The sequence below is a fragment of the Ovis canadensis genome, chromosome 18 (assembly GCF_042477335.2).
Source record: "Ovis canadensis isolate MfBH-ARS-UI-01 breed Bighorn chromosome 18, ARS-UI_OviCan_v2, whole genome shotgun sequence".
NCBI classification, from domain to species: domain Eukaryota; kingdom Metazoa; phylum Chordata; class Mammalia; order Artiodactyla; family Bovidae; genus Ovis; species Ovis canadensis.
The window spans coordinates 43829768-43848749 of NC_091262.1; the positions used below are offsets into that span (position 1 = coordinate 43829768).

Genomic DNA, 18982 nt, shown 5'->3' on the forward strand with positions numbered 1-18982 from the left:
TTCTCTTTAAATTCATGATATGAATGATGTCGTGAAAGGTGTTAAATCAGAAAGCTATCAACTTCCTGGCACGCAGTCAAAGTTTGCTAATTTGAAGTGAAACAATTAAATGAAATCCAAAGACTAAATATGTTCAACCAACTTCTTACTCCACCTTTACAGACTGAAAAAGATCTATTCATTAACTCACCATGTATTAATTGCCTGAGGCATGCTGTGCATTTTCAAACACACTATCTCATTCTGTCATCACTGTAATGCTGTGAGATAAAGGTTATAATTCTTATTTAAATATGAGGAAATTTGGAGTCAGGATAAAAATTATTTGCCCAGGATAATCTGCTGAGTGGAAGAGCTGTAGTTCAAATTCAGGTGTCCTGCCTCCCAGGTCTCCTGGTCCCTAATTCTCCTCCTACCCCTTAGCTCAGAAGCCTCTTTCTGCTCTTATAGAGAATTGGGTTCTTGCTCTTTTCTGTGGGTGATAAAATGAGGCCTCTTTGTTTTCTAGTCTAGTGCCAGGATGTGTTTCAAGGGAGTGTCATTTCAGATCTCAGCCTTCGTTAACAACAGACTAATAAACCTTTGCCATCAGGTATCTTTCTGTGTGAATGTACAGAAAGGTATTTTCCAACTCAATCTCCCTGGGTCTCCCTTTTCCTCCTCTGCCAAATACTGAAAACCTTTGTAAGCATTAGTTCTATGATAAATTAATGAGAGGAATTACTTTAAATTTTTAAGCAATTTTCAACAACCACTATACTCTTTGGAGGCAGGGAATAAACCAGGACCCTCTCAGTTTGAAGAATACCATGTAAACCCCATTAGGGAAATGAAAATTAAAACCGCTACACACCTATAAGAAAGTCAGAAAAAATTATACTGGCAATACCAGGTGCTGGTGAGAGTGCAAAGCAAATTTTACATCACACTGTTGGTGATATAAAAATGACACAACCGCTCTGGAATACAGCTTGACAAGATTCTTGTAAATTTAAAAACGCTTGCCATATGACCCAGCAGTCCTACTGCTAAGTATTTACCCTAGAGCACTGGTTCTCAGCCAGCAATGATTTTGCCCCCAGGGGACATTTGGCTAGATTTAGGGATATTTTGATTGTCACAACTGGAATGTAGTCTGAATACTGCTAGAATCTACTGGGTAGAAGCCATGGATGCTGCTTAGCCTTCTAAAGCGCACAGCACAGCCCCCCAAACAAAGAAACAGCTAGTCTGAAATTTCAGTAGTGTCAAGATTGAGAAAATCTGCCCCCCAAAAATGAAAATCTGTGTTCACACAAAGTTCCATTCATAATTGCCCCAAACTGGAAACAACTCAAATGTCCTTTGATTAAAAAAAAAAAGTATATTATGAAATACAATTCAGGAATTAAAAACAAACTACTGATATATGTAACAACTTGCATGAAAGGATCAGGTCTCAAAAAGTTATGTAGTGTATGTATGGTTTCCTTTATATGACATTATCCAAAAGGCAAAAATATAATGATGGAGAACAGATCAGGGTTTCATTTATTTAGAATGAATGTCTGACTTTCCAATATCATTTCTTGAAAAGACTATTCTTTCATCATTGAATTGCTTTTACGTTTTTCAAATACCTGTAGGCAATATTTATGTGGGTTTGGGAGATTTTTGTTGGTGGGAGATTCTGTATTATGTTCCATTGAAATATGCACCTGTCCTTTTGACAGTGTCACTTTTATAATAAGTCTTAAAATTAGGTAGCATCACTCCAACTTTATTCTCCTTTTTCAATATTTCTGGTCTTTTTTTTTTTTTTTTTTTTTTTGCTTTCCCATACAGATTTATAGAATCAGCTTGTCTAAATCTGAAAAATATTCTGCCAGGATTTTTATTGGTATTACATGAAGTCTATACATGAATTGGAGGACTGAAATCTTTACAATGTTGAGTGTACTTACACATCTTTTTCCAAGTATTAGGTAGACACAGTATGCGTCTTCATATATTTAAATCTTCTTTGATTTGTTTTATTAGCATTTTATAATTCTCTGCATAAACATTGTATACATGTTTCAGTTCAGTTCAGTCGCTCAGTTGTGTCCGACTCTTTGCGACCCCATGAATCGCAGCGCTCCAGGCCTCCCTGTCCATCACCAACTCCCAGAGTTCACTCAGACTCATGTCCATCGAGTCAGTGATACCATCCAGCCATCTCATCCTCTGTCATCCCCTTCTCCTGCCATCATCCCCTTCTCCTCCTGCCTCCAGTAAGTCAACTCTTCGCACCAGGTGGCTAAAGTATTGGAGTTTCAGCTTTATCATCAGTCCTTCCAATGAACACCCAGGACTGATCTCCTTCAGAATGGACTGGTTGGATCTCCTTGTAGTCCAAGGGACTCTCAAGAGTCTTCTCCAATACCACAGTTCAAAAGCATCAATTCTTTGGCACTCAGCTTTCTTCACAGTCCAACTCTCACATCCATACATGACCACTGGAAAAACCATAGCCTTGACTAGACGGATCTTCGTTGGCAAAGTAACGTCTCTGCTTTTGAATATGCTATCTAGATTGGTCATAACTTTCCTTCCAAGGAGTAAACGTCTTTTAATTTCATGGCTGCAATCGCCATCTGATATATACCTGAATATTTCATTTGAAGCTATTGTAAATGATTGTGTTTTCATTTGGGTCTGCAATTATTCATTGCTAGTTATTTCTAGTTACTGATGTTTGTGACTTTGTATTCTGTGATGTTACTAAACTCATGTATCAGTGCTAAGAGGTTTTTAGATTCCTTGGGATTTTCTACACAGATAGTCATATAATCAGTGGGTTGGGGTAGGTTTATTTTTTCCTTTCTAATCTCTGTGCCTTTTATTTCTTTTTCTTATTGCACTAACTAGAATTTCTAGAATGATGTTGAGCATACATGATGAGAGAGGAAACTCTTCCCTGGTTACCACTCTTAGTCAGAAATCTTTCACCAGTAAGATATTTGTTATAGATTTTTAGTAGGTATTTTTATCAGATTGAGGAAGTTTCCTTGTATTTTTTGTTGTTGAGAATTTCTGTCATTAATGAATGTTGAATTTTATCAAATACATTTCTACATCAGTTAATATGATCATGTGGATTTTTTTCTTCTTTAGACATTAATATGGTAGGTTACGTTGGATGATATTTTAATATTGAACCAGGGATTTCATTGCAGGGAATCATTGCATTCCAGGGTTTAATTCCACTTTCTCTTGGTGTATTAAAAGGTTTTCTTTTGTTATTTCAATTTGGCAATGTTATGTTGAGAATTTTTGTACCCATTGCCGTGGCAGTTATTGAATATAGTTTCCTGTTTCTGTGCTGCTGTCTTTGTCTAGTTCGGGTCCCAGTGTAATGCTGGTCTCATAAACAAGTTGGAGACAATTGTGTCTCCTTTAGGGCTTCCCAGTGGCTCTAGCAGTAAAAGAATCCACCTGCCAGTGGAGGAGGCCTAAGAGACGCAGGTTCAGTCCCTGGGTTGGAAAGATCCCCAGGAGAAAGGAATGGGCAGAGGAGCCTGGTGGGCTATAGTCCATGGGATTGCAAGGAGTCAGACATGACTGAGCATGCCTATGTGCATGTACACACACACATACACACACACAGACACACACACACACAGACACACACACACACACACACCTCTATTTTTTCCAGTAAATTGTATATAATTGGTGATATTTTTTCTTTAAATGTTTGGTAGATTCACAAAATCTGTAAATTCATCTGCAATCAGATATTGCCTTTACAGAAGTGTATTAACTATAAATTCAGCCTCTCTAACAGTTATAGAAAATAGAAATAAGTAGTTTTGGGTAGCTTGTTATTTTGAGAAATTGTTCCATTTCATCAAAGTTGTTGAATTTATGTGCATAATATTGTTTATAATTTTCCCTTTTGTAACTTAATACCTCAGGGCGACTTTAGTGATATGCCCTTTCTTTTCAGATTCAGCAGTTAGTGTCTTTTCTTCTTTCTGTCTCTCTCTCTCTTTTTTTTTTTTTGATCTGCAATGTTAAAGTTCTGTCAATTTTATTGATCATTTAAAAGAGCCAATTTTGGCTTAATTGCTAGTCCCTGTTGGTTTTTAGATTTAAATTTCATTGGTTTCTGTTCTTACCTTTAGAGTTTCTGCTCATTCTGTTTGCTTTAGGTATATTGCACTGATTTTTCTACTTTATTCAGATGAAAGCTTAGATTATTGATATGAGATTTTTTTTGTAATATATGTATTTGGGGACTATAAATTTCCCTCTTAAGAACTGCTTAGCTGTGTATAACAAATGTTGATAGGTTGCATTTTTATTTTCATTGTTTAAAATATTTTCTAATTTCCCTTGAGATTTTCTCTTTGACTACTGAATTATCTAAAAGTCTGTTATGTAACGTGGCTTTGCTGTCTTTCTTTACTGATTATAGTTTAATTGCATTATGATCTGAGAACGTAATTGGTATGATTTAAGTTATTTTAAATGCCTTCAGTTTTGTGAAGGAGTGAGCGTATTGTCTGTCTTTGTGAATATTCCCTGTGCATTTTAAAAAGATGTGTATTCTGTACTTGTTGGATAAAGTGTTCTGCTAAAGTCCGTTAGATCCAGTCGATTGATGGTTTTGTTCAGATTTTCTATACCCTTGCTGATTTTTTGTCTACTTGTTCTTTCAGCTACTGCGAGAGAAGTTTAGAGCCCTGCAATTATACTTATGGCTGTTTCTATTTCTTCTAAGTATTTTGAAGTCTTATTGTTAAATCCACATTCATTTAGGACTATTCCACCTTCTTTCTGAATTTATCCTTTGATCATTGTATAATATCTCTTTTTATCTGAGGCAGTTTTCTTTGGTCTGAAGTCTACTTTGCCTGATATTGATAAAGCTTCTTGAAATTGATCTTGATTAAATTTTTTATGATCTGTAATTTTCCATCCTTTTATCTTTAACCTACCTGTATCATTATATTTACAGTGAGTTTCTTTAACACAGCAAATAGGTATTATTGACTGTAACAATTTCTGTCTATTAACTGCTACATTTATATAATCTGTATTTAATGTAATTATTGATCTGTTTGAGTTTTGGTCTCCTGTTTTATTATTTGTTTGCTTTTTCCCATTGTGTTTTTTGTTCCTCTGTTCCCCTTTCCTTGTTTCAGTTATTTGAATTTTTAAGATTCTATTTTAATTTAATTTTTATGATTTTAACATCTTTCATAGAGTTTTTAAGTGGTGGCTCAAGTAATTACAATATACATATTTTAAGCAATCCCTTTTGGAATTCAAGTGCAATTCAAAATCCTTGCTACCAAATAGCTCCCTTATTCTCTCCTTTATGGTATAGTTTTCTTATGTATTTCATCTACATACTTTAAATACCCCATCAGCCAATATAATATTTTTAATGTGGATCTTCAAATCTATATTAAAGAACTCAAGAGGAAAAGGATACTCTATTATATGTACACAAATCATGACTATTTCTGTTGTGCTTCCTTCATTTCTGATGTTCCAACATTTTTCTGGTATCATTTTCTTTCAATCCAAACATTTTCTTTTAATTTTTAGGGAGACTTTCTGGTTGTGAATTCCATTACTTATTCTTCATCTGAGAATATGTTTATTTCACCTTTATACCTGAAGGATATTTTTAACGGATAGAGAATTCTATCAGTTGTTTATCATCCTTTTCTTGCAGCACTTTAAAAATCTTGTTTCCCCTTCTTCTCCAGTAGTTCCTGATGAGAAATCTATAGTCACTTGATTTACTATTTCCCTGTTCAGCATATCACTTTTCATCTGGCTACTTTCAGCAATTTTCCTCTGTCCTTAGGTTTCAACAATTTGATTTTGTTGTGTCTGGCCAGGGGTTTCTTTAGGTTTATCCTCATTAGTCTGAGCTTCTTAAATCTATAGGTCTGAAGTTTTGCCCAGTTTAGGAAGCTTTCAGTCATTATTTCTTCAGGTTTTTTTTTTTTTTTCTTTTTCAGGGCTCTGTACTCTTTCTCCTTCTGGAACTCTGATGACATGAGTATTACACTTTTGATACTGTCTGAAGTCACTGAAATTCTCCTTTTGTCAATCTTTTCTTCTCCTTCTTCTTCAGATTGGGCCATCTGTTGATCTGTCTTCAAATTTTACTGACTCTTATCCTCTCTCATCCCCAATCCACTATTGAGTCCACTCAGTGAATTTTTTCTTCCAATTACTGTATATTTAATTTCTAACATTTCCATCACTGATTGGAGCATTTTCACAATAACTTCTTTAAAATGTTTGTCAGATAATTCTGACATCTACCAACTCAGAGTTGGTAGTCTTTTGACCGTTCTCTTCCTGGGAAAATGGAGAATTTTTGTGGTTCTTCACGTGTCAAGGACATTTGGATTGCATCCTGGATGTTTTGGATATTACAAGACTCTGAGTCTTGTTAATAATCTATGAAAAATCTTGACTTTTCATGTTAAGCAGGTAGGTTCACGCTGTAAATTTCAACCTGCCTTCTCTGGGCTGCGGTTTTCAAAGCCTTTGCTGTCCTATTTGCCTAAGCCACACATTACACAATCTGTAACCTGAGCAGGAGTCTATTCAGTAATTCCTCAGAGCCTTTGGTGTACTGATTAGGGCAGATCAGATCGATATTCGCCCAGCCCAGAGTTGAAGTGGAGTCCAGGAGTTCATAAACAACCTTATGGGATTGTTCCTGAAGTCCTTCCTGGTTTATAATCTTCCAGGCACGTTCTTGTTCCCTGGGACTCCCTTTTCTGTCTTCCAGCCATAATGTGCTGCTATACACCTAGCCCTGTCCTGCGCCCCTGCTCACGAAGGGTTCATGTATGTTTTACATTGTCTCTCCTTCACATTGCAACATCCTATTGGTGCAGCCAACCCAATCCTCCTTTTTGATTCTCTTCCAAACCGTAGCTCAGTGCTGGCCAGATGGAGCTGCGTGTACCAACAGAGCCAATCCAGGACCAGCAGGTGTGGTGCTGAGCACGTGTGCCTCCACACGCACCCCAGGGGAGACATTCCTGCCTGGGGCCCATGACACCAGTGCCCAGACTCGACCTGTTAGGAGCCAGGGAGCAAAGGCCAGCCCTCTTGGGATGAGTGCTCACACCATTCTCCCACACAGCCTTTGACTGGGATCTGGAGCAGGGAAGGCTGGCCTTCTTAGGGGATCAAGATTCGCTGGAGATGGGGAAGGACAGCAGCATCTGACAGGAATTAGAGCTATGTCATCTGCTGAGCACACACGTGTTACAATATGATCTGTATCGAGCAGGGCTATGAAGCCATCATTATCATCACCAATGGCAGAAAACTGAGATTCAGGAAATTAAATCAGCTCTCAGCATCCCTCAGCCTGGAAGGGACAGAGCCAGGATCTGAACTTGAACCTGACTGCCAGCATAAACCCACACTCTTATCAGATCAGAACACCATGATGCACAGTCATGCAGATGACGCATATCAGGCATGAAAGAGCAAGAATCAACAGCTTATCCTGAAATTTGTGATGAGAATAATCAGTTTTGTTCTTTAACCTTTTATAAAGCAATAGCTTACTTTTTCTCCATTGGATGAGACAGGTTATGGAGCCTGAGAGGCTGTTGGAACAAAGAGAAAATGAGACAGAGAGGGGGGCTTTTTCGAGGACTCTTGGGCAGCCCCCACTGAGTGACTGACGTCTCAGGCCTGCACTGTCCCAGTGTGCTGCTCATTGTGCAACTGCTGCTGCTGCTGAGTCGCGGCAGTCGTGTCTGACTCTGTGACCCCATAGACGGCAGCCCACCAGGCTCCCCCGTCCCTGGGATTCTCCAGGCAAGAACACTGGAGTGGGTTGCCATTTCGTTCTCCAAAGCATGAAAGTGAAAAGTGAAAGGGAAGTCGCTCAGTTGTGTCCATCTCTTAGCAACCCAATGGACTGCAGCCCACCAGGCTCCTCTGTCCATAGGATTTTCCAGGCAAGAGTACTGGAGTGGGGTGCCTTTGCCTTCTCCTGACTTTCCACAATTTCATTTCTGTGCTACATAATTTCATAGTATGTTTGCTACTTTTCTTTTTTATTGGGCTTTTTCAGAAATAGCTAGACTCTTAAATGGTTTCCTAATGTACAGTCTCAAAGATATGAATTTGTCAGTCTTTTTTACATTTATTTTTATTTGGCTGCACCAGGTCTTAGGTGTGGCATGCAGGATCTCTCGTTGTGGCTTATGGGATCTAGTTCCCTGATCAGGGATCAAACCCAGGCTTCCTGCATTGCAAGCATGGAGTCCTAGCCACTGGACCACCAGGGAAGTCCCTTAATTCAGTCTTTTAAGGAAACCTGAGTGGCTTGCTGCTGCTGGGAAGTACTCGCCCCTCAGACTGGCACTCCAGGGTCAGGGCTTGGCCTGTTGTGGGAACGGAGGCTTTCTTGCAAATATTCCTCAAGGTTCTTTGACTTCTGTCAGTGAACCAAGCAGGAAGACTATTCGCCTAACAAGTTCTCACATTTGCAAATCTGGAATCCCTTTAAATTTCTTAAAGACATTGCTTATTGAAAATATGAGTGAAGCTGTCGCTTCATCTGTCAGGAGCCTTCTCTGACCTTCCTGTTTAAAGAAGCCCCCATTTACCACCATGCTTATTAACATCTGATAATTTTTCTGGTTTCGTCATCTGTTAATTGTCTGTCTTTGCCACTGAGACCTGCATACATGTGTACACATGAACACCCACATAGACACACGCCTAGCAACAGTGCTGTCTATCCCTACAGCAGGCACTCAGTAAGTATTTGCCACACAAGTGACCCCAGCTTCTTCATTTAAGGCAGTGAGATGAGTCCTCACCCCCAGGCCACCTTGACCACTATTGAAAAACTCCTTATCAGAGCCCGAGACCCTCTTGGTCCCCTCAGAGTGCCACCATCCTTCCGTCCTGGGTCCCCAGACCATAACTGTTAGCAAGGTCCTGGATGCCTACACTGTGATGCCTTAGGAAATCTTTTTGAAAAGCTGCCCATCTGGGCAGGCACAGTCCCTGACCAGATACAGAGGCCCACCACAGGGCACTGGCTGGCCTCAGCCCCTGTGAGCCCCTCAGGCTGACTCCTGATTCAGCTCCCTCTCCATCTACGTGTCCTCATGGCTCCAAACCTGCCCAGGAGAAGGGGTCGAGCCCCACCACTGGCAGAAATGCTGCCAGTGACACATATGTGTCAACTGAAAAAAGTGCACAGCGCAAATGTTGAGAATTATGTTTTATTTAGCAAGCAAAACTGAGGGCCTAAGCCCAGGAGGTAGCCTCTCAGATAGCTCAAAGGACAGCTCCAAAGAGGTAAGGGAAGAGCCACGTGGGAGTTTTCACAATACAGACCAAGTAGTCAGAGCATCAGAAGATTACAGTTAATTAAGGAAAAGCAGCATCTGAAAAGAAGTGCGGCCCTTTTCCGTGTATTGGGAAAGTGCAAGAGTCTGGGCTCCCTGAAGTTATTCCTTTGATATGCACCTCAGCTACCCGGGGCCAGTATCCTGGGCTTTCTCATCCTTAGTGTCCTCCGGGTGCACCATCGGGGGTATCTGCAGCATCTGTTGGTTTGATGGTGGGCATCCTGTCCATCCTGAGTTCCCTCCGAGTTCGCCATCCAGGCAGCTGTAAGGTGATGGCGTGGTGGCTGTGGCGTCCTCTGTTTACGGACGTGGCAGGCAACAGTGTTTTCATTGACACATAACGAGTGCTGTGCAGCTATGGGAGGGGAGGAGACCCGCATACTATGGCACAGGCCTCTCTGGGATGACCCTTAGGAGAAGCAAGGGTCGGCAAAGTCCATGGAGTACCCTGCCTTTCACCTAGAGGTGGTGAGGAGGGTTTTATGTAGAAGCTAGATATGGACATACATTCATAGTCCTGTATATGTGTGTATGCACACACAAACACATATGTGCTTGTATTTTTCAAGTTTTTTATTGAAATATAGTTGATTTACTAATTTACAACCAATATTGTATTGGTTTCAGGTATACAGCAAAGTGATTCAGTTGCACATATATACATATTCTTTTTCAGATTCTTTTCCATTACAGGATTATAAGATACTAAGTATAGTTTCCTGTGCTATATCATAGGACTTTGTTGTTTACATTTTTATATATAGTAGTGTGTATCTGCTAGTCCCAGACTCCAAATTTATCCCTTCTAACACCTTTCCCCTTTGGCAACCATAAGTTTGTTTCCTATGTGAGTCTGTTTCTGTTTTGTAACAAGTTCATTTGTATCAATTTTTTAGATTCCACAGATAAGTGATGTCATATGGTATTTGTCTTTCTCTCTCGACTTGACTTTACTTAGTATTATCATCTCTAGGTCCATCATGTATGCTTTTATTTTCGGATGAGAGGGTACACAGGATACAGATAACTATGTCACAAAGAGAATCACCATGGATGCAGTAACTATACAACTTATCTAAATTGGTACATTGTGGAGAGTGAGAGTGGCCACCAGCCATTCAGTTTAGTTCAGTTCAGTCGCTGAGTCGTGTCCGACTCTGCGAGCCCATGAATCGCAGCACGCCAGGCCTCCCTGTCCATCACCATCTCCCGGAGTCCACTCAGACTTGCGTCCATCCAGTCAGTAATGCTATCCAGCCATCTTATCCTCTGACGTCCCCTTCTCCTCCTACCCCCAGTCCCTCCCAGCATCAAAGTCTTTTCCAATGAGTCAACTCTTCATATGAGGTGGCCAAAGTACTGGAGTTTCAGCTTTAGCATCATTCCTTCCAAAGAAATCCCAGGGTTGATCTCCTTCAGAATGGACTGGTTGGATCTCCTTGCAGTCCAAGGGACTCTCAAGAGTCTTCTCCAACACCACAGTTCAAAAGCATTAATTCTTTGGTGCTCAGCCTTCTTCACAGTCCAACTCTCACATCCATACATGACTACTGGAAAAACCATAGCCTTGACTAGATGGACCTTAGTCGGCAAAGTAATATCTCTGCTTTTGAATATACTATCTAGGTTGGTCATAACTTTTCTTCCAAGGAGTAAGCGTCTTTTAATTTCATGGCTGCAATCACCGTCTGCAGTGATTTTGGAGCCCCAAAAAATACAGTCTGACACTGTTTCCACTGTTTCCCCATCTATTTCCCATGAAGCGATGGGACCAGACGCCATGATCTTCATTTTCTGAATGTTGAGCTTTAAGCCAACTTTTTCGCTCTCCTCTTTCACTTTCATCAAGAGGCTTTTTAGCTCTTCTTCACTCTCTGCCATCAGGGTGGTGTCATCTGCATATCTGAGGTTATTGATATTTCTCCTGGCAATCTTGATTCCAGCTTGTGTTTCTTCTAGTCTGGCGTTTCTCATGATGTACTCTGCATAGAAATTAAATAAGCAGGGTGACGATATACAGCCTTGATGTACTCCTTTTCCTATTTGGAACCAGTCTGTTGTTCCATGTCCAGTTCTAACTGTTGCTTCCTGACCTGCATACAGACTTCTCAAGAGGCAGGTCAGGTGGTCTGGTATTCCTATCTCTTTCAGAATTTTCCATAGTTTATTGTGATCCACACAGTCAAAGGCTTTGGCATTGTCAATAAAGGAGAAATAGATGTTTTTCTGGAACTCTCTTGCTTTTTCCATGATCCAGCGGATGTTGGCAATTTGATCTCTGGTTCCTCTGCCTTTTCTAAAACCAGCTTGAACATCAGGAAGTTCACAGTTCACATATTGCTGAAACCTGGCTTGGAGAATTTTGAGCATTACTTTACTAGTGTGTGAGATGAGTGCAGTTGTGCAGTAGTTTGAGCCTTCTTTGGCATTGCCTTTCTTTGAGATTGGAATGAAAACTGACCTTTTCCAGTCCTGTGGCCACTGCTGAGTTTTCCACATTTGCTGGCATATTGAGTGCAGCACTTTGACAGCGTCATCTTTCAGGATTTGAAATAGCTGTACGGGAATTCCATCACCTCCACTAGCTTTGTTCATATTGATGCTTTCTAAGGCCCACTTGACTTCACATTCCAGGACATCTGGCTCTAGATGAGTGATCACACCATCATGATTATCTGGGTCGTGAAGATCTTTTTTGTACAGTTCTTCTGTGTATTCTTGCCACCTCTTCTTAATATCTTCTGCTTCTGTTAGGTCCAGACCATTTCTGTCCTTTATCGAGCCCATCTTTGCATGAAATGTTCCCTTGGTATCTCTAATTTTCTTGAAGAGCTCTCTAGTCTTTCCCATTCTGTTGTTTTCCTCTATTTCTTTGCATTGATCTCTGAAGAAGGCTTTCTTATCTCTTCTTGCTATTCTTTGGAACTCTGCATTCAGATGCTTATATCTTTCCTTTTCTCCTTGGCGTTTCGCTTTTCTTCTTTTCACAGCTATTTGTAAGGCTTTCCCAGACAGCCATTTTGCTTTTTTGCATTTCTTTTCCATGGGGATGGTCTTGATCCCTGTCTCCTGTACAGTGTCATGAACCTCTGTCCATAGTTCATCAGGCACTCTCTCTATCAGATTTAGGCCCTTAAATCTATTTCTCACTTCCACTGTATAATCATAAGGGATTTGATTTAGGTCATACCTGAATGGTCTAGCGGTTTTCCCTGCTTTCTTCAATTTCAGTCTGAATTTGGTAATAAGGAGGTCATGATCTGAGCCACAGTCAGCTCCTAGTCTTGTTTTTGTTGACTGTATAGAGTTTCTCCATCTTTTGCTGCAGAGAATATAATCAATCTGATTTCGGTGTTGACCATATGGTGATGTCCATGTGTAGAGTCTTCTCTTGTGTTGTTGGAAGAGGGTGTTTGCTATGACCAGTGCATTATCTTGGCAAAACTCTATTAGTCTTTGCCCTGCTTCATTCCGCATTCCAAGGCCAAATTTGCCTGTTACTCCAGGTGTTTCTTGACTTCCTACTTTTGCATTCCAGTCCCCTAGAATGAAAAGGACATCTTTTTTGGGTGTTAGTTCTAAAAGGTCTTGTAAGTCTTCATAGAACCATTCAACTTCAGCTTCTTCAGCATTACTGGTTGGGGCATAGACTTGGATAACTGTGATATTGAATGGTTTGCCTTGGAAACGAACAAAGATCATTCTGTCATTTTTGAGATTGCATCCAAGTACTGCATTTTGGACTCTTTTGTTGACCATGATGGTTACTCCATTTCTTCTGAGGACTTCCCTGAGCAAAATAGGAGGTGTGGACACCCCACCTTGGGGAGGGCAATAGGGAACTTGTCCTGGGGGGGCCTGCACCCAAGCTGCCCCTCTGTGTGGCTGGGTGACTGCCCTTGGGCAAGACCTCACTGACTGCCCAGACTGGATTCCTTGTCGATGACATGGGCTCTTGCTGGGATGCCCTCTAAGGTTGTTACTGCCATTTAAGCCAGGACATCCCCAAATCTGCACTGTACCTTTTCATTCCTGCCACCAGCTTCAGCGCCATCTGGACTCGCTCCACCATCCTTGCGTCTTGGTCCCACCGCCTCTGCTGAGGGAACCCATCTTTCTCAGGGGGTTTTCACTGGTGGGTGGGTGTCCCTGTGCTCCTGATCCCCTCTCCCCAGGTACACACTGAAGTAAAGGGCATACATTTGTTGTGGCCTAGGGCCTGTGAGGAAGCTCTCAGACACACCCAAGTGTAAGCACGAAGCAGTTACATTGCATGTTAGTCTTCTTAACCAATAACTAAATGTTTTAGGGATGTTAGGTGTCTTTTCCCAGAGGCAAGATTCTGTTTACAATCCCGCATCTAGCATTGCTCAGTAAACTCACAGGAAGTTGATGCGAAGTCTTGGGACGAGAAGTGGACTTGAGTATTCAGGACGGGCTTTGCTGGAGCTGATTTCTACCAGCAGGCTCAGTCACAGTAACTCACACACACAGGTCACTGTTCCAAAGTCTTCTCCCATTTGCCCATTTGCGCCTCAGAGGAGCCTGAGGAGTCGTCAGGCCAAATTCCCAGCCTGCATTCAATGAGCAGGAATATTTGCTGAGGCTCCAGAAGCAGAAGGGCGTGGCGGTGGTGCTGAGGGGAGAGCACAGAGTGAGGACCCACCCCCAGCTCAAACCTGCTCCCTGTGCCCTGGGAGCAAGGAGCCGGAGCAAGTAGGGAAGGACTTGGAGTTTCTCCAGCTGCCCCCAGGGTGGAGCTGGGACACTTTCTTCCACCTTCTGGGCCACTGAGCAGAATCACAGTTGACCTTTGGCTCTCATGTTCAACACCAAGACAGGATTTGCTCTGCTTTAGGCTCATCTCCGTAACCCTCTTCCAGTTGGGCTTGCACCCCCATCACTGCTGCCTGTGTCCAGCTATGAGGCTTGCAGATGTAGGTGGTGCAACCACATTCCCCGACCCTAGCACAGATCTGGGACGGATGGACAGACAGGTGGGTGGGTGGATGGACAGATGGATGAACAGAAGGATGAATGCATGTGTTCATGGATGGGTGAGTATATGCATGCATGGATGGATGGACCGAAGCATGCATGCATGCATGGATATGCGTGTGACATTGTGTTAGACTCGGTGTGTGTATGTTTTAACATGCTCCTCTTTTGTGTCCCTTCCTTCCCTGAAAAATTCAGTCCTAAATCCATAAGGTTCATCAAAGCAATATGAGCATCTGCAGTGGGCAGGGTGTGGGGTGGCAGGACACAGAGGACTAAGGCCAGGGTGTCAGAGCCAGATGGAGTGAAGAGGGCAACTCAGGGGAAGGGCAACATCACTGGTGGAGATTTGGAGAAAGGAGTTAGAAGAAGAATGAGCTCTGGGGTGTTAGACTGGAATGAGCAGTATTAGGGGACTCAAAGTTTCAGATAGATGGGTAATAGATGGATAGATAGATGATAGATAGGTAAATAGATAGATAATGGATAGATAGACAGATAATACATGGATAGATAGATGAAAATGTTTGTGTATTCATGTGAGAGTACAAACACACACACGTCTCCCAGCTCTATTTACCGAGTCTAGGGGAAGTGACATTAGCAATAATCATATTTTGGCTTCTAAACACCATTATCCACCATTTGAAAAAAAAACAGAAATGGCTAAATCCAGGGCTGAGACAGAAGAGATATAAGATGAATCTTCTTGACTGAAAAATATATACAACCTAACAGTTGAGAGTGATGGTTTATTCAGTGGACCAAACTGAGGACTTAAGCCTGGGACACAGCCCCTCAGAGAGCTCGAAGAGATTGCTCTAAGAGGAAAGTAGGTGAAACAGGATATAGGTGTTTTTTGTAACAAAGACCAAGTAGTCAGAACATCAAAAGATTACCAAACCTCTAAGGAACTTAGTGCTTTTGTCGGGGGGAGATGCGAGAGTCTGGCTCACGGATTACTTTGATGTACACCTCAGCTCTCTAGGGCCAGTATCCTGTGTTTGCGCATCCGAAGTCCACTCGGGGTGTATCACCGGGAAGAGGGGGGTGGCTGCAGCAGCTGACTGCTAGATGGTGTTGGGGGACATCCTGCTTTCATCCTGAGTTTCCTCAGGGCCCACCGTGGGGGCAGCTATAATGACTGATGGCTGCAACACCCTTTGTTTACTGATATGGCAGGCAACATTTTTAGTTCACAACCTGGACCACCTCCTCCTGCTGAAAAGCAAGGATGTGCTCTAAATAGTGACAGGGGCTGTCACATAGCCGTAGATCCCACTTGAAAGAGCTCCAGTGACCAGGTGGGTATCTGAGCATTAGAATAATCACACTGATGGGTTATAGCCCACTGAATCAAATAAAAGCCCAGAATCTAGACTGATATCAATAAATGGTATCAAGGCTTGGTGAGGAGTAGAGTATGTCTATAGGTTCCAAGTTCCTTCCCATAAAATGCTTATTATGGATGGGAAGTGAGCAGCTCTGCAAGGGGAGCCTGGCTGATGGCCCCGAGAGGGATCCAGTCAACGCCAGGCCACCCGACTGGACACCACTAAAAGGATGCATCATAAGCCAATCTGCTCTGATTGTGAGAAAATACAAACCCAGACCACGGACATCGAGATTGCCAGGAGAAATATCACCAACCTCAGATATGCAGATGGTACCACTCTAATGGCAGAAAGTGAAGGAGAACTAAAGTGCTTCTTGATGAGGGTGAAAGAGGAGAGTCAGAAAACTAGCTTAAAGCTCAACAGTCAAAAAACAAAGATCACTGCATCCAGTGCCATCACTTCATGGCAAATGGAGGAAAAAGTGGAGATAGAGGCAGATTTTATTTTCTTGGGCTCCAAGATCACTGCAGATGGTGACTACAGTTATGAAATTAAAACACACTTGCTCCTTGGAAGAAAAGTTATGACCAACCTAGACAGCATATTAAAAAGCAGAGATATTAATTTGCCAACAAAGGTCCATCTTGTCAAAGCTGTGATTTTTCCATTAGTCATTTACGGATATGAGAGTTGGACCATAAAAAAGGCTGAGCACTAAAGAGTTGGTGCTTTCGAACTGTGGTGCCAGAGAAGACTCTTGAGAGTCCCTTGGACAGCAGGGAGATCAAAGCAGTGAATCCTAAAGGAAATCAACTCTGAATATTCATTGGAAGGACTGATGCTGAAGCTGAAGCTCTAATACATTGGCCACTTGATGTGAAGAGCCAACTCACTGGAAAAGACCCTGGGAAAGATTGAGGGCAGGAGCAGAAGTGGGTGACAGAGGATGAGATGGTTGAATGGCATCACTGACTCAAAGGACATGAGTTTGAGCGAACTCCAGGAGATAGCAAAGGACAGGGAAGCCTTGCATGCTGCAGTCCATGGGATCACAAAGAGTCAGACACGACTTAGTGACTAAACAACAATAAATGAACATTCTACACAATACCAGGCCTGTGGTCTTCAAAACAGCCCAGGTCCTAAAAGTCAAGTACCCTGAGGAATGTTCCAAACTGAAGACAGAGCTTCAGAGACAAGCTAAAGAGACACTACAGACGAATACAGCACACCGTCCAGAGCTGGAGCTTTTATTTCAAAGGCCTTGCTGGGGCAGCTGGCACATGGTCACTAGGGTCTTTAACTGGGATCACATGCATCAGTGCATTCGTGATTAGATGAATTCCAGAGTCTGATGGTTACACAGGAGAGTGTATCATAGAAACGTAACGTAACCTTCACAAGAAATGCACACAAAGTTCTACCAGGGTGATGGGATTTCAGGCTGATAATCTACTTTCAAATGGTCCAAAAGGAAAAAAAAATTATCCAACTTTTTTGTGAGCTTTTGGGTATTGCCATTTTTTTAAGCATTAAAATAAAGTATATTGAATCACCAAAAAAAAAAAAAAAAAGAACAGAAAAAACCGCAGGTGCAATAACAACAAAACTCCAAGGTGATTGTGAAGCATCCCTGGGGATGCAGAGCCTTTGTTCTAGAAGCCACTCAAGCAGTTGACCACAGGCTGTGCACACAGAGCCCTTCCCCCAGGCAGCCCCACCCTGGAATCCTCAAGTGGGTCACACTTGCTAACTCTCACCCCCACCTACTCCAGTCATCAGAGATCACCCTCAGTTAATTCAGAGCACCCTCTACCTTCAAGTGCCCCAGAGGCCCCATCAAGCTGGGGGCACTGGCTCTCCCCTGTCCATGCTTCTTCCCTTTGGGGCAGCCTGGTTGTTGAGGATATCAAGGCTACAGTCCTCTGCCCATGTCCTAGAGTCCTGAGTGATGCAGATTTTGGAGGCTGCTCTCTCCCTGAGCCTCAGACAAGAGCCAGGGGACAGGCTGGGGAGAGTCCAAGTGGCTTGGCTGGGCAATCTGTCACTCCCTCCGCTTCACTCAAGGAAGCCTTCTCACCGCTCTCTTCAGTCAGTATTCCCTAGAAAGGCCCACAGATCTTGGTAGCAGTGGTCCCACCAGCCCGTCAAATGTACCCAGGCATACCTGCGGCCCTGAGGGTAAAGCTTCAGCCTAAGCTGCTGGATGTGGGCATGAGCCCAAGGGGGAGCCTCCATTCCTCCTCAACCCCCTAGAGAACCAGCCCCCATGTGGCCACCCACTCTGAGCAGGATGCCTCTGCACCAGGGAGACTGCATCTTAAAGGGGGCTCACCTCCCACGTTGCCAGGTTCTCTGCCTCAGCTTCTCTCCTGAGACCACCCAGCCAGGGTAGGGGTGGAGAGCTGGGTCCAGTGTGCTTGCTGCCATCAAGTGGTGTGGAGGGAGGTGGCCCCAGATGACTTCAGATGGCCGAGACGGCCAGGGTCTGTGCAAGGAAGGGCCACGGGGAGGTGTTCTATCCTCCGCTCTCCCCCCTGACTTGGTCCAGTGACAGGCTTGCTTCACTGTGTCCCCAGCATGGACAATGCCGAAGACCCAGTGTACGAGAGTCTGGAGGAGTTCCACGTTTTCGTCCTTGCCCACATATTAAGGAGGCCCATCGTCGTCGTAGCAGATACGATGCTGAGGGACTCAGGTGGGGAAGGTAAGTTTACCCGTAATGAAACAGATGTATTTTATTCATCACCCGGAAAGTGTAGCATCCCAAGGAAGGGACAGTTGAACATAACGGCTGAGCCTCCAGAAAAACACAGAACCTTACTGTGCCTGAACAAAGACTTTATTATTTCTCCTCAACTCCATGCTTTTTCCTCCCCATGCAGGGGGTGGTTACTCTTCTTTTATCCTTTTTTGGCCACACCACTCAACTTGTGGCATCTTAGTTCCCTGACCAGGGATTGAAACTGGGACCTTGCCAGTAAGAGCCCAGAGTCCTAACCATTGAACTTTCAGGGAGTTCCCAGGAGGATTACTCTTGGCTGTCCATCCACCCTGTGTTTTGATGGCAGGAGAAATCTGGCTGAGTAGGGGTCAGGATGAACCCCAAGGGGCTCCTGGCCCCACCAGTTGCCCATGCCCTCCAGTAGTGCCAGCCTTGTCCCAGGGCCACTCAGCCACTCCAGTCCCCTCCTGCCCCCATTCCATGTTTTAAGCAGAAACAAGAAAGGCGCAAAGTGCAAGTCACCCAAAAGGCTG

General features: G+C 43.0%; 1 protein-coding gene across 1 annotated transcript in view; it reads left to right on the top strand.

Moving 5' to 3' along the window:
- The window catches only part of OTUD7A (OTU deubiquitinase 7A), a 382459-nt gene that overhangs the window by 332861 nt on the left and 30616 nt on the right, over positions 1 to 18982 (top strand). The window contains exon 10 of the mRNA XM_069560072.1: positions 18304 to 18431. Within this exon, the coding sequence (XP_069416173.1) occupies positions 18304 to 18431 (128 nt within the window). The remainder of the gene's footprint in view (positions 1 to 18303; positions 18432 to 18982) is intronic.